Here is a 14,057-nt window from a genome sequence, read left to right on the forward strand (position 1 = left end):
GGGTGCCCCTACCTTGATCCACGCCACCGCACGACCCTGCTCAGGTTGGAAGCTAGGTATATGGATATCTTTTTGTAAATCTTTTTTTCTTTTTAGCAATTGCCATTCTTTTGCTTCCCTCAGACTTTACAGAATAATCATTAATTATATGAAAGTGCAGCAACATGTCCTGGAGTAACCACTTAGTTCTGCAGTCTGTGATATAATCCATAATGGCCAGACTACACACTATAGTTGAGTGTGCTGTATAGTACCATCTAAGGTGGTAGGACAGCATTAAGGCAGAGCATTAGGAAGTTTTCTCCCAGGCGTTTATCACCTTACCTTTCACAAGTAAACAAAATGGAGCTTATGTGACTGATTTTCTTTATCGGCATTTTCATAAGCTCGGTCCAGCACGACACGTTTTGTGTATGCCCCTACTACACCGACAGATGCTCCGTGCATCATATAATAAGATCAGTATTATTCTCATACATGCGAACCCTCTTTGCAGCTATAAAGTTTCTAGCTCGCCATCTTGTGGCCCGTAACCAGCATGATCTGCACATACTACGGCTTTTTCCAAAGGCAAGGAAAATCTAATTTCAGGAACTTCGAGACGGCCAATTCACACAGCTTGTCCGGACTAAAAATAATCTCTTTTATTTATAGTAGGGGCTAAACGGTAACAAAAGGGAAAAAAAACCCACCCAGAATAAGTGCAGCGAAAGGGGGCCGCCATGGCCACTGACATTCCCAGCTACGGCTAGTTGGACGGGACCTGCTACTGCTACGCGTGACAGATAATAAACTTTCTTTCTAATGGGTACCCGATTGCGAAAGGAATTAGAAATATGGACGTGTAGTTCAAGTCCGGAAACAGTTTCAAAGTGTGGTGGAAACCTATGAAAATCCGTCGGTTAAATAGGTTCATCGGGTAAATTACTACTACAAAATACATGGATGGACGTATCAAATTATGAAATTCTCGAAATCTCTCTATATGTACTAATGATACTGTTTCTATTTCTCACACTCGCATTATGTGTCAATTCATAACCTACGACTACTTTCGGACCTCCAAGCGTACCCCAGGATATTCCACTTTGTTCAATAAATACGATTTAATCCGGAAAACGCTCGAAAATTTCCATAGGATATTTCACGTCATCATTACTAAAAACCTCTACTACGTCCTGTACTGGATGAATGTAAGTTCGGGAAAGTTGTCGTGTGAGTTTTGAACGCAGGTATCCTGTAAATGCCAGCAAACATAGCGACGCTGTACATTGATCACAATGCGCAGTCCATTCGGCACCAGACTAATTAGCCCCCGTTTGCTTATCCAGATGCAAAAGATCTCAACTGGTGTTCACTTTATTAATTACGTGCTAAATTTAGTACAGACAAGAGAAATGGCATGAAAAATCTACTTTCAGATTAACTATATCGTGTCGGAAAATTGTGGTACTTTGCAACTTATTTTAAGGGTACAATAAGTACATTTTCCATGAGTTTCGGCGAGTTCCATGAGTTTATTCGGTTTCGCTATAACTGCATTTTGCGGGGTATTCATACATTTTCATACATTTGTTTGGAGGTGCCGCCTCTTTGCAGATGGGAGTAAAAGTTACGCACAAAACTATATCTGTGCAGATGTCACACGAGGAAATGTATGTGAACGAGTGAATCAAAATGTTAGCCAAATCGGAATTAATTTATGTCTAGAGATTGATTTATTCTTTTGCTTAAAAAGCATTAGAAAGTTCGTTAAAATGAAAATGTACACCTGTCTGATAACCTGCTTTGGACAGCCCAGAGCTACCTTAATATAAACCAATCAACGACATATCGCCATGTAATCGGTCAATGAGATTCTCGTAGATGTAATTAATTAAAATTTCATGGTGGAGTGGGGCGCGTGCCGGGGCACGTCTCCTCGTGACACATTCAATGCGATGGAAATCAGGAAAAGCGAATCAATCAGTGTAATGTGATCATTCTTGGTGTCAAACAATCTTCCTCAATAAACTCTTGGGGTTTGTTAACGGTAGTGAGACGGGCATTTTCCGTCTCGACTTACTGCTGTAAAAAAAGAAGCTAGGAGTTGTGTTTATTTGTCTTGGATTCGCGCTTGAGGCATCTGTTCGTTTCCCCTTGTGCCACACGCTTCAGCTGAGTTCACCACCCGTCTGCGCGCAGCTTCACCCTTCGGCGATTTGTTCGGGCCGTTGACGACATGGGGGCGGAGAGCGCCGGTACCAGCTATTTAAAATGCTTTGGCGAAACTGCAAGCTTAACCATACTCAGTCATCGGCCCGGCGTTTGCGGGTTTCTGTGTGCGAAGTCATAACAGGAGCATTTACGTAGAGAAGAACCGAACTCTGAGCCCAGAAAGACACTTGGATATTCAAGACATTTAACGCCCGGGGATATATTGCAACAAACCGGTACATATTTTGCATCCCGATGAGCAACAGGTAAGGACTACTCAACAACTTTATGTGAAGTTATTGAAATTAACCGCCATGAAATATTATGCTAAGGTACAAAGCGGGGTACTTTACACTATCTACGGACGTGCATCTGCATTACTGTGGCTTTTGCCAACGATCCGATACGTTACAGACACATGTGGGGCGACTACAAACGCGGTATATGATTCACCCATATTGCGACGCAGTGCGATTCCACACGATTTGATTCAACGTGATACGATGCGATGCAAAAGTATATGATTCTAAGAAAATCAACCTGGTACAGACACAGAAAGTTTTGATACCGGGAATCAATTTAAGTATAAAAATATTAGTTAAAATACATTGGTCACATTTCTAAATAAAGGCACGGGACCTTTACTAATAATCACATATTAATATTTTACATAATACCACTTTTTTAATTGGGTAGGTTAATCATATGGTGAACTTTTACGCCGGTGCACCAATGCGATTCAGTGAATGCTACCATCCCTACTATCATCTTAGTGTAAACTAGGACCTACATAACAAATACATCTTCATACAAATCAGTCTTGAAATTTCAGAAAATTTAATTAGATTGTACCTTGCAAGATAACATACTAAAACACGATTTATGTTAATGCTTTATGAAGTAAGGTTGAACTCGCAAAGCGGTATAACATAAACTACAGTTATGGCGGAACTGCTTCTGTAGCCAGAAACAGCGTTATCCTGAATTTAGGGACTTATAACTGAGTCTGGCTTGAAACTTTACCTAGAGAACTGGAACACTGAAATTTTACTACAAACACTTCGTTCAATTTCTATTTCAGATCTCAACTATAGTTAAAATTATTTGTAAATATTGGCTTAGCAATCAATTAAAGACTCGATAATGCTGACAGCAGATTTAACTGCTTGCTGTAGATTTCCATTCATGCTTCCTTAAAGGTCAATGGGAAATATTTATTTCGTCTCGTTTTGCACCTGTTCCCCAGCTCCGTGCGCAATGAATGGTGCTTCTGGTGCAGATCAAACTAACGTAACCGGTAACTTACTGCTGCTTTACTGAGAAAACAATTTGACACAAACATGGTCAGAATAAGGGAGCCCAGTATATGTTTATGTAATGTGTACCTCGCTTAATTAAACAATAACAGCGTTCTTAGATTATATTGGGCGAACTGTCAGCGGTGAGTTTTCCTTAGAGGTCCGCGTGTGTTTTTCTCCCAGTAATATAATTCCCCGAGACCCACAGGCATCCGACAGTTACATTCATACGACATCCAAGATCTAGTTTTGTATAGTATATAGGGCATGCCAGGTTTACTGTCTGGATAGCCTCTCAGGCTGACGTCTTGATGACTGTTTTATACACATCTGATAAACCCTTACGAACTGAGCCCTCAAACAAAACAAAAAAACATTATGAAAGTTGTTCATTAAATAAATACAAATACAAAACTTATTTTTAAGAAAGCGAGCTTCATTCCAGCGCATTTCGTCAGTATCGATAATGAAACCGCAACACTTCCGCTTGATACAGGGAAGTGTCATATCTACACTTAACTTTCCATTCCTTAAAAACTGCCCGCATTAACTGCGGAGTCCATTTCGGCTCAAATTGGTACAGGTTGATTTCGGGGACTGTAAAAATGAGCCTAATTTGTCGTGCATATCGGGGAGGTTGTATGGAGACAGTCAAACTCTTGACTTAGCAAAGCACTACTCGGCCAAACCGGAGCGAGTTACAGTGAAGTGATCCGTTTTGACACATCAGCTAACGGGTCTGGCCGGTCAGAAACGTTGTACTGACATGTTTACCACAGTTCTCCAGTTTAAATATTAGACAATTACACTGGTCAGCTAAGATGTGATTAGAAAAGATCTCTAACACTTTCTTCACCTGTGCTGATTTCCGTAGAATTAAAAGGCATTTCACAAGATCCTAAAAACTGCTGCCTGGATGGAAGCTGGTAGCTGGTAGGGTGTTCAGCACCAGGGCTGTGTCTGGTGCCTCCCAAGGCGGATCGACAGGGCCGGTGTGGCAGCATGGCAGAACCACACATTAGTGGAAGCAATGGCATCTTTGGATAATAGTGCAGAAAAGCACAGAAGCATCACAGCAGAACTAAAAGCTACAAACAACATATTGAGAGTGACTCATGGCTCATTTTAGTGCTGAAAGACCGTACAATGGAATGTCTTTTCACAACTGTTGTCGAAGGGTTCACTACCAAGTGTAATTTTTTTTTTCTTCAAACACATACATTCGTTGCTAGGACAGTAGGAGACGTGCAGTGTAAGAGGTGACTGAACTTTAATGAGTTCTGTTGCGATTTTAGCACCAGAGATAATTCTCACTGGGACCACCATTCTGCTGCCATGATGATTGGAGGTCCCAGCAGACTCACCCTTAGTCAACAAGGTCTGCACTCAAGCACAAACTAAGGAGAAAGACTACTATCATTAAAAAAAAAACAAGACATTTAAAGTGTTCACTGGATTTGTTCTTTTTAGGAATCCAAGAAGCTATTTTTGTCACATAGGGTCTATACTTAAACAATGGAGTAATTCATTGAAAAAAAAAATTGTTTTTTCATAATTTGTTGATCACACTTAGTCACTTTATATTATAAGCAAAGTGACATTTAATCACTGGGGATCAAAAATCGCAAACTACTGGACTTAGCAGACTGGCCTAATTATTGTGGGTTGTTAGAAAGTGCTGGTGGGGGGGGGGGGAGAACGTAAGTCACACTGCATTTATCCTAGGTCCAGAATAAGCGTCTTCTATGAGAGCTGGCTATAGTGGCTTAGACATCACCAACCTGTCATATTTACACTCAAAATCTTCCCAGTGAGCCTCATCTTAAAGTAAAAAGTAACATGCTAAATTGCTACATTGTTGCCCACCAAGTTCCGAATGTTTTATGGTATATGCTTAGAAAGACGAATACTTGGTGTGGATAGGGAAGATCCCCTCTCCTACATAGAAGAAATTACCTTAAATAATTGGTGCCTAAATAGGTCTTCTTTGTGAATTACCAAAATGTTCACCAAGAATTGTCATAATTATCTGATGAACCTTTCTACGAGCAATGGCATCTATGACAACGTAAATGATCAGTGAGAATACAAATGTCTGTATGGCTGTGCTCTTGGTCAGACAGAGAAAAATTCAATATAATACACAAAACCTCTCTCATAAAGAGTTGGTGAAATTTGTGCCTTTGCTGAGAGTCAACTATTTAAACAATGGACACTTCTCCATATTTTTTTTTAACATCGTTACATTCCTGCTGAAGTATTCTGCAATTCAAGCCAGCCATCATTAGTCACAGAAAACCTGTATTAATTATGCAAAAAGCACAAAGCTTTTCCACTGACTGACATGCACCTATGTTAAAAACTCTTTACAGTTTAAAAAAAACATTGGCAGTTATATTGCGACAGAATAATAGTAATAATTATTAAAAAAAAACCTGTGTTGAAGTAGTACCACAGGAATTGAAAGGATTACTGTAAAACAGTTAATATGTTTGGTGTTCTTGTATTTTTTGGTGTAATGCTGACGCTACCTTTCTTTGTGTCTCAATCCCCCAGCACAGTTCATTGATGACATCTGAAAACCTGACAAGAGCGGACTGACCACCTCTTCTCTACCGAACAGCCAAGGGTCCGCTGAGAGTTGAGGGGCACGTCCTCTACCTGGTCCCTCCCATTTCCTGCCTGAGTTGGTCCCTGTGAACGTTCAAAACTGTTTCTCCAACGGTTTTTTCAAAAACTCAGACTGTTTTCCAAGGCAGACACAGTTGCACGCCCCTCGCGGGCAGAAGCGATGGGGAGTGTGCGAGCCAGCCGCTACAGCATAGTGTCGTCAGAGGAGGACGGAATGAAGCTAGCCACCGTGGCCGTACCCAATGGCCATGGGAACGGCAAGACGGGGGTGCATACTCAACAACAGGCAAAGAGCCGCCTTGTCAGGAAGGACGGACACTGCAATGTGCAGTTTGTCAACGTCAGTGAAAAGGGCCAGCGCTTCCTGGCCGATATTTTCACCACCTGTGTGGACATCCGTTGGCGGTGGATGCTCGTCATCTTCTGCCTGACCTTCTTGATGTCATGGCTGTTCTTTGGCTGTATCTTCTGGTTAGTGGCCTTCCTTTACGGGGATATTGGAAACACCAAGGCAAAATGCATCACAAATGTCAATAACTTCCTAGGAGCTTTTCTGTTTTCTGTTGAAACACAGACCACTATCGGCTATGGGTACCGTGTCGTGACAGATGAATGTCCAGTTGGTGTCTTCATGGTGGTGTTACAGAGCATTGTGGCCTGCATCCTCGAAGCCTTCATCATTGGGGCAGTCATGGCTAAAATGGCCAAGCCCAAAAAACGGAATGAGACGCTGGTGTTTAGCCACAATGCCACTGTGGCCATGCGGGACAACAAGCTGTGCTTAATGTGGAGGGTTGGCAACCTCCGTAGGAGTCACCTGGTGGAGTCCCATGTAAGAGCCCAGCTCCTCAAGTCCCGTGTCACACCAGAGGGGGAATTCATCCCCCTGGACAAAAAGGACATTGACGTAGGCTATGACACTGGAATTGACCGCATATTCATGGTTTCCCCCGTCACCATCATTCACGAGATCGATGAGGAAAGCCCCTTCTATGACATGAGCAAACAGGAGTTTGAGAACTCACACTTTGAGATCGTGGTCATCCTGGAGGGCATGGTAGAGGCCACGGCCATGACGACCCAGTGTCGTAGCTCCTATCTGTCAGGAGAGATCCTCTGGGGTCACCGCTTTGAGCCAGTCCTGTTTGAGGAGAAGAACTACTATAAAGTGGACTATTCGCGTTTCCACAAAACCTATGAAGTTCCCAGCACCCCTCTGTGCAGTGCTAGAGAGTTGGACGAGAAGAAATCTATCATGTCTGGCTCCAACTCCTTCTGCTATGAGAACGAGGTAGTGCTTGGGAACAAAGACAATTCCGAGCAGGCAAGTGAGAGCAATGTGGGCCCTGAGGGCACAAACATGGGCACAGTCTCAGACTCGGACTCTGAACACAACCAAGCCACAGTGCCCCTAGAACCACGGCCGCTGAGGCGGGAGTCAGAGATATGATTCTTCAACCAAGTCGGCTGGGAGGAGCACTGCAGAAACCTGTTGTTTGAAAAGGCACGTTGAGCTGGATGCAGTTTGGCCCAGAGATGGTGACTGTTTTCACACTGATGGTACTGCTGTGAGAGGTGTTCAGCAAGGACCGAAACATGAGTGTTAAAAAATGAGATGAAAGCAACCAAAACAAAACTGCTTACTGGCACAAAACTCTGACATTTGTGCATAGACACAAGTTTGCCTGTGAGGGGTGTTAAAAAAAACAAGATGCAATACAGTTCTATTTATTATTACAACAGTTTATAGATCTGTGTGACAAAGGGGGAAGGTATAGGGAAATGTTGGTATGGTTTTCAAAACTTGAAATACCAGGCATGTCTCTGTGTTCAACTTTCCAACTAGAAAAATTAGATTAGGTTGGTTAGTGAGATTTTCGTTCCACTTATCTGCCTTTATGGTCTTTATTTGCTGCTATAGAAATTACGGTATTTTTCTGGGGGGACAGAATTCAGTTTGGATAATAGAGCATTTTTTAGGTCAATGCACTTAAATGGTCAATTATATATAAATATAATTGCATCACTTCAATTTCTCAACAAATGAACTATTTTTTTTTTGCAGTTTTACACATAAAATTGGTCTTGAACGATGGCCCTGAAGTTGGTTGAGTGTCTCCCTGGGCCATGTGGGAGAATCCTAACAAACAAGACATAAACATTAAGTTGGACATGCCGTGCCATGCCACATCAGATTATCAAGATCCCCTGAGTGACATGCATAATGATTGAACCTGTAAACTTCTGCTGCTGGAGCTAAAACCTTAGCGTCTCCATTTCTCTTTTTGCCCTTGCTGAATGGACACAGTCAGATCACTTTTAATAAGCCGTGCAATACAGTGGTTTGCTATCAGACACTTGCAAGACGACCACAAAAGATGCAACATGTTTGCCGGCTAAGCTGCTGCACTTTCATTCCCAGCTGAGACGCACCAAAAGTGCCCTGTCAGCGAGCTGGTCTCGCGACAGTGCAGTGAATATGCCTCATGCAGCATGTTGTGTGTTGCTTTGAGCCCGTGAATTTTTTTTCCCAACAAGCCGCTTTTAAAATACTCATTAGACAACAGCTGGCAGCACTGGAAACTGAGGGGGAGAGTACACAAGTGTGCGTACTGAACACGCCGGCCAATCTTCTGCTGTGTCAGGGCCTGCAACTTGCATGGGCAATCTAAAACCAAACTAGGAAAAACTCCCAGAGGAATATCTTGTACAATTTGGAAGGATTAAGACAATATATGAATAACGTATGTGATATTAGCATGAAGGCGGAAGTTAGCCCTTCAGACCTCGATGTAACCCTTAAGCAAACAGCAATACAACAGAAAAAATGCCTGTTTTCTTAGAAGGGTCAGAGGTCATTAGTGTCAGAATGAACCACACTTTTTCTGCAGACTTCCTGGGTTGTAAACAAATGAGTAAACGAATGTTTAACAAAGTGCTGCTATGTTGCATATTAAGTGTTTTTTATTATTATTATTATTTTTGGGGGATGTTGAAACCGAAGAGTATTACTGTTAAAAAAAAAAAACAATTCTAAATAAATAAAGGTTAAGGCAGTTAGAAATTAACAGAAATAAAGCACAATGTTTGTGAGTTTAGCAAACCAAACTGGCTCAGCTATTTTACAAGTAAATTATCCACCCTTGTATCTGTTTGTCCTATTTGGGGTCATGGGGGTTTGGAGCCCATCCCAGAAGTTAGAGGCATGAGGCAGAGAATAACCCAGGAAGGGATACCAATGCACATATACATTCACACCCACAAGACAGTTTGGCAACTCCAGTTCACCTTAGTATGTTGTTGGATTTGGATTATGGGTGGGGGGGAAAACCAGAATACCCAGAGGAAGTACCATGACAAAGAGAGAACATGCAAACTCCACACACAGAGCCAGGGTAGAGACTTGAACCCTAGCCCTTAGATATGTGAGGTAACACTGCTAACCACTGAGCCACCACACTGCCCCAGGTAAATTGTTCATTTTTCAAATATTTTCATAACTGAAGCAGAAGACAACTTGCAGGTAATACATATTCAGACCCGTACTTTTTTGTAAAGCCTTAATCTTCATTTATATGAACTGTTACCCACCAAATGATTTTGCTTTCAGCATTAAGGGCATCTTGGGTGATATTCCGGAGAAAAGCCTGGAAATTGCTACTTTACGCAATGCATCCTCATAGATTAAAAGTCCCAGGTCTCACTTGTCAAGGTGGAAATTGCAGTTTTACTAATCATACCCCCAAGTTAAACACACAAACTCACACCTGAAGACATAATATGTCTTTTTTCTGCAGTTCCAGTCCATCGTTGTCGACACCCTGGCATCAGATGTTAGGATATGATTTTAAATATATTTAGGTGTTTTTTTTTCTTTCTCATTAGCAAAAACAAGAACCAAAAGTACTGTAACTGCTCCATTGTAAGGCTCTCTGTAATCTCTTTGGGTTTCGTGCTGCGACACAACGCAGTATTGGTCGCTGACACGATTCCCTGGTTTTGTATCAATGACTGAAAGCCTTTTGGCAGCACTTTTTGTAAATATCCCCCACCTGTCCCAGTGGCAGCCTTTTTGTATCACAGTCTTCCTATTGTACTGCAAAAACAACAGAATGTACAGATTTTTATATTATTAATATTGTTATTATTATTATTATTAATAATTATTATTATTGTATGGCCTATTTTATTTTTTTCAATAAAACAATAATTATTTTAAAAAATGGCATTTGTGTTCTTTGAGGACTATGCATGTGAACCCCAGACACATATACCAAGGCATCTGTGAGAAGCCGCTTTCTCCCTTGCCAGCGAATCGGGGATAATAAACTGGTTAAGAAAGTGTACAACAGGTGAACAACGGTGTTGCAGGTCAAGGTGCTAGATGGGGGCCATTTTCTGCAACAATCACTTTGGATGAAGGTGTTGTAGAAGCACCTTGTAAATATCTACAGTGACGTGCACACAGGTGTGCGTCAAGCTCTGCCAGCAGTATCTCTCCATTTCTGTTAGTCGCAGGTCCTTCTTTTTCTGTTTTGCACCCTATTTCTCAATCTCTGCTCATGCAACCAACACCCAGAGACACAATGACTAAACATATGTTTAATGTTTGCGTTTATAGCATTTGAAACATTAAACTTGAATTTACAAAGAAATATGCTGCAGCACTGTTCATTTAGAGACAAGAGTCCAGAAATAATAAGATTGCCTTTAAATGTCGCTGCAAAAATAATTAGTATTTCTTACAAAATCAGTGGCACTGGGTCTTATTAAAATTAAGCCCAGAACAATTATATAAATTCCTGTGGAATCGCAGCCTCCAGTTAGTGAGTGTGATTATATGCTGAATATTTCTGACAGCTAACTGCCATGTTTATTTAAATACATTACAATGACCACAATGTAAGAAAACATGCACATAACTCAACCCCCACTGAGTACTCATGAACACCATGAGAAGGTTTTACAGAGGGACGAGTGGCCCAGGGCTTCAAAAAGGATCCTTCCAGAAAGAGCCACAAATCATCAGCAAATTAGCTGTAAGCACCCATTACATGAGCCCATAGATGCCCCCAGAAAACCATTACAAAGATCCTACGCAGAATTTATTTTTTTAATTCTTCCAATCAAATCAAACAACACAAGGGCACTCACTTTGACCGTGTGGTAGAGGGGGTATGTTGTTCACTTTATTATATTTAAAATCGACATGAACGCCATCTGTTAGGAACAAAACATACATACAGATTGTCATCTGAAATTTCACAAATTGCTCTGAAAACACAACAATGCATCGCCAGCATGTGGCTAAATGTGAGAGCAGGAAGACCCAGCCTGAGCCATTGCTGAGCTGTTTCACTGTTCTTTTTAGAATAGGCTCCTCCGGCAGATACAGCAGCAAGCAGCCCTCCCATGAGGGTAAGTCATGGAACACAGATGTTGTGCACACCCTACCCAGGGATCCAATAGGCCTAGAAGAACATACTCGAGGGTAACCCAAGGGGACTATTTGGCCATAGGCTTCAAGAACCATGAACCATAGAGTCTGTAATGACTGCTCACATTACCTGAAGTTTATTGGCAAAAAATGAAATATTACTTATATTTCAGGCCTGACAGGCTGAGTTTACATACAGTTGAGTGCCAGGCCTGACAAAAAACAATCCAGCCACCCTTAAAATCTAGCAAGGTAAAATCTGGGCTTTAGAAAAATAGCTTTTTCTCTGGCTTAATCAAATACTGAGTAGTAGGTTACAGATCCTTCAATAAAGAGCAATGACGCACTATTATTAACCATTATTCATTACTATTACTACTTTCTTTTTTTGCAACATGGCTTCCATCAAGGGCTGTGGTTTGCCCATTTGGCTCAGTTTCTAAAGAGAGAGCCCCATTACTACACCTTTAAATGGATTAAACTGTTGAGCAGTAAGCTAAAGGGGTGGGTGGCGGGGGTCTGGAGTTGTGGTAAACAATGCCACACCTCTCCCCCCTCAAACACTATCACAGGAACAACGTTTTGACTCCCGCTGTCTGGGAACTTCACTTTCAGAGGCGTTCGGCCTGTGATCCCCTCTGTTGTGTCTGCAGACAGAAGGAGGCCTTCCTGCTTCACAGAGAATCCCAGCATCAGGCTGAAGAGAAAGCAGCCCAAAGCTGGTCTCACGTGAGAAGCTTCCCTGTTTGACGAGGAAATCTGAATCAAACCAGAACTATTTATTTAAATATGAAGATTTTAATATAATTAAAGGCTCCTATATGAGGAGGTGTCACATCATTGCATTTGGTCCTTTAACTACAGTAAACAAGGCTGAAATCAGGGAAGGGATGAAAATGGCTGTCACTGACTGCTACAATTACATAGACATCCAATGCACTTGCTTGACACGCTCCCCCCATTATACAAATGCTTCCCAGCAGTCTAATCTACTGTCTGATTAACTTTGCTTGACATTTCCTATAAGTACCACTCGCCCTCCATTTTGGTTTCGTGTATTAATAGCATAATTTGGCAACGCACATCCTGGCACAACATGGGAGAGGTTAAGCTTATCTGCCTTGTATGGATATTGAGAGCAACCTACACCCCCTGCACCCACCAATGAGCAATGCTTGGCTGAGGGTGGATCCTGGATGTCTGCAGCACCAGTCTTACGAGCCTTCATCCTTCTGTCAGTGAGAAATTCAGCACAGTTCCCATGGACCCTTAGGAGTCTGTGCTATGTTTTAACCCACCACCACCCTTGAGTAATGCCTCACTTACAGCAATGCCTCAATGCCACACATCCTTTTTATGGGAAGCTGATGCTTTGTCTTTTCATACTTAATAAGATTCAATGTGAGAAGCACTCAATCAGGGGTGGAGGCCCAGTGGCAGAACACATACTTGTGTTTACTTTTTACAATGCTAAAAGTAAGTAGACAAGTAAGTAGAAATGGGAGAAAAGGAAAACCAAAGACCACCACCCCGAATGGATTAGCTTTGTACAAGTCAGAAGACAGGAATGCAAGTAGTAACACCGCTGAAGATTGAAACAGTGCACTCCCATCTAGCCCCCCCCCCCCCAAGCTTTGTGGGGCTGAGGTGGCACCTGCTACAAAAACCTGAATGGAAACAGCACCGAAGACATCAGTTACACATATCTGGATAATTGCAATGTCCTCCTTATCAAACTGGAGGATCATGAGGCTGAGAAACAATGCCTATGTTCATCAAGTAAGGGTGAGGATCTTACCTTAATAATAATTTGGAGTACATAGTTTACGTGTCCCTGTGCATATATATTTTAAAAAATCAGATGAAATGAAACCCAGAATTCCAAATTTAATATTAACAAACTGTGCAAGAACAAAAGTTCCTTGTCCATTTCCTGCAGTTTTTAATGGCAATAAAAATGTGATATTTACAAGATATTCACTTTGAGAATAACCAAATGCTGTCCTTGCAAATGAGTACTTAATACACAACGTCTGTTAAAATGGCAACCTGTATGTCTTCTTTTTTGTGAACAAAACGCTTCCCTAACAGACTGGAGGGGCAAACATATACGACCGTTATGAAAAAAATCCAAAACTAGAGTGACCACAAAAGCACGAATGTTCTGGGTACTGGTTATAGCATTGGCTTAAAGGCTTTCAAACAATTCCATTAGATGACATGAGCCTAAATATTTTGCTCAGAAAAGCTGACATATTATTTATATAGGAAGTGAATAGACCCTGCACAATTTTTGTTCTTGACAAAGTTTGACATAACACATCATGAACCAAGAGGCCATGAGCCAAGACCTAGAGTTCTTCTGTGAATCTCACAATATGATGGGACTTTCTCATTTTTAATTCAGGTGGTCAAGGTGTCTGCTTTTTCAGCCAATAATAAAACAGTGGTTCTCAACTCCGGTTCTGGGAACCCACTGTTATTGGCTGATTGAG

At 41.6% G+C, this 14,057-nt stretch overlaps 1 protein-coding gene and 1 long non-coding RNA gene across 2 annotated transcripts in view; one reads left to right on the top strand and one right to left on the bottom strand.

Annotated features, from left to right (window-relative positions):
* LOC125715525 (uncharacterized) overlaps positions 1–14,057 on the bottom strand; it is a 67,086-nt gene that overhangs the window by 32,755 nt on the left and 20,274 nt on the right. The window lies entirely within an intron of this gene.
* On the top strand, positions 1,449–9,076 carry kcnj2a (potassium inwardly rectifying channel subfamily J member 2a). Its single transcript, XM_048987179.1, has 2 exons — positions 1,449–2,462; positions 6,051–9,076. Exon 2 carries the CDS (start codon positions 6,286–6,288, stop codon positions 7,573–7,575), a length of 1,290 nt encoding a protein of 429 aa, XP_048843136.1. The 5' UTR covers positions 1,449–2,462; positions 6,051–6,285; the 3' UTR covers positions 7,576–9,076.

Source organism: Brienomyrus brachyistius, chromosome 20 (assembly GCF_023856365.1).
Source record: "Brienomyrus brachyistius isolate T26 chromosome 20, BBRACH_0.4, whole genome shotgun sequence".
In the NCBI taxonomy this organism is placed as follows: Eukaryota; Metazoa; Chordata; class Actinopteri; order Osteoglossiformes; family Mormyridae; genus Brienomyrus; species Brienomyrus brachyistius.

Excerpts from the sequence above, each read along its gene's own strand:
- kcnj2a (XM_048987179.1), top strand. The coding sequence starts at position 6,286 with ATGGGGAGTGTGCGAGCCAGCCGCTACAGCATAGTGTCGTCAGAGGAG.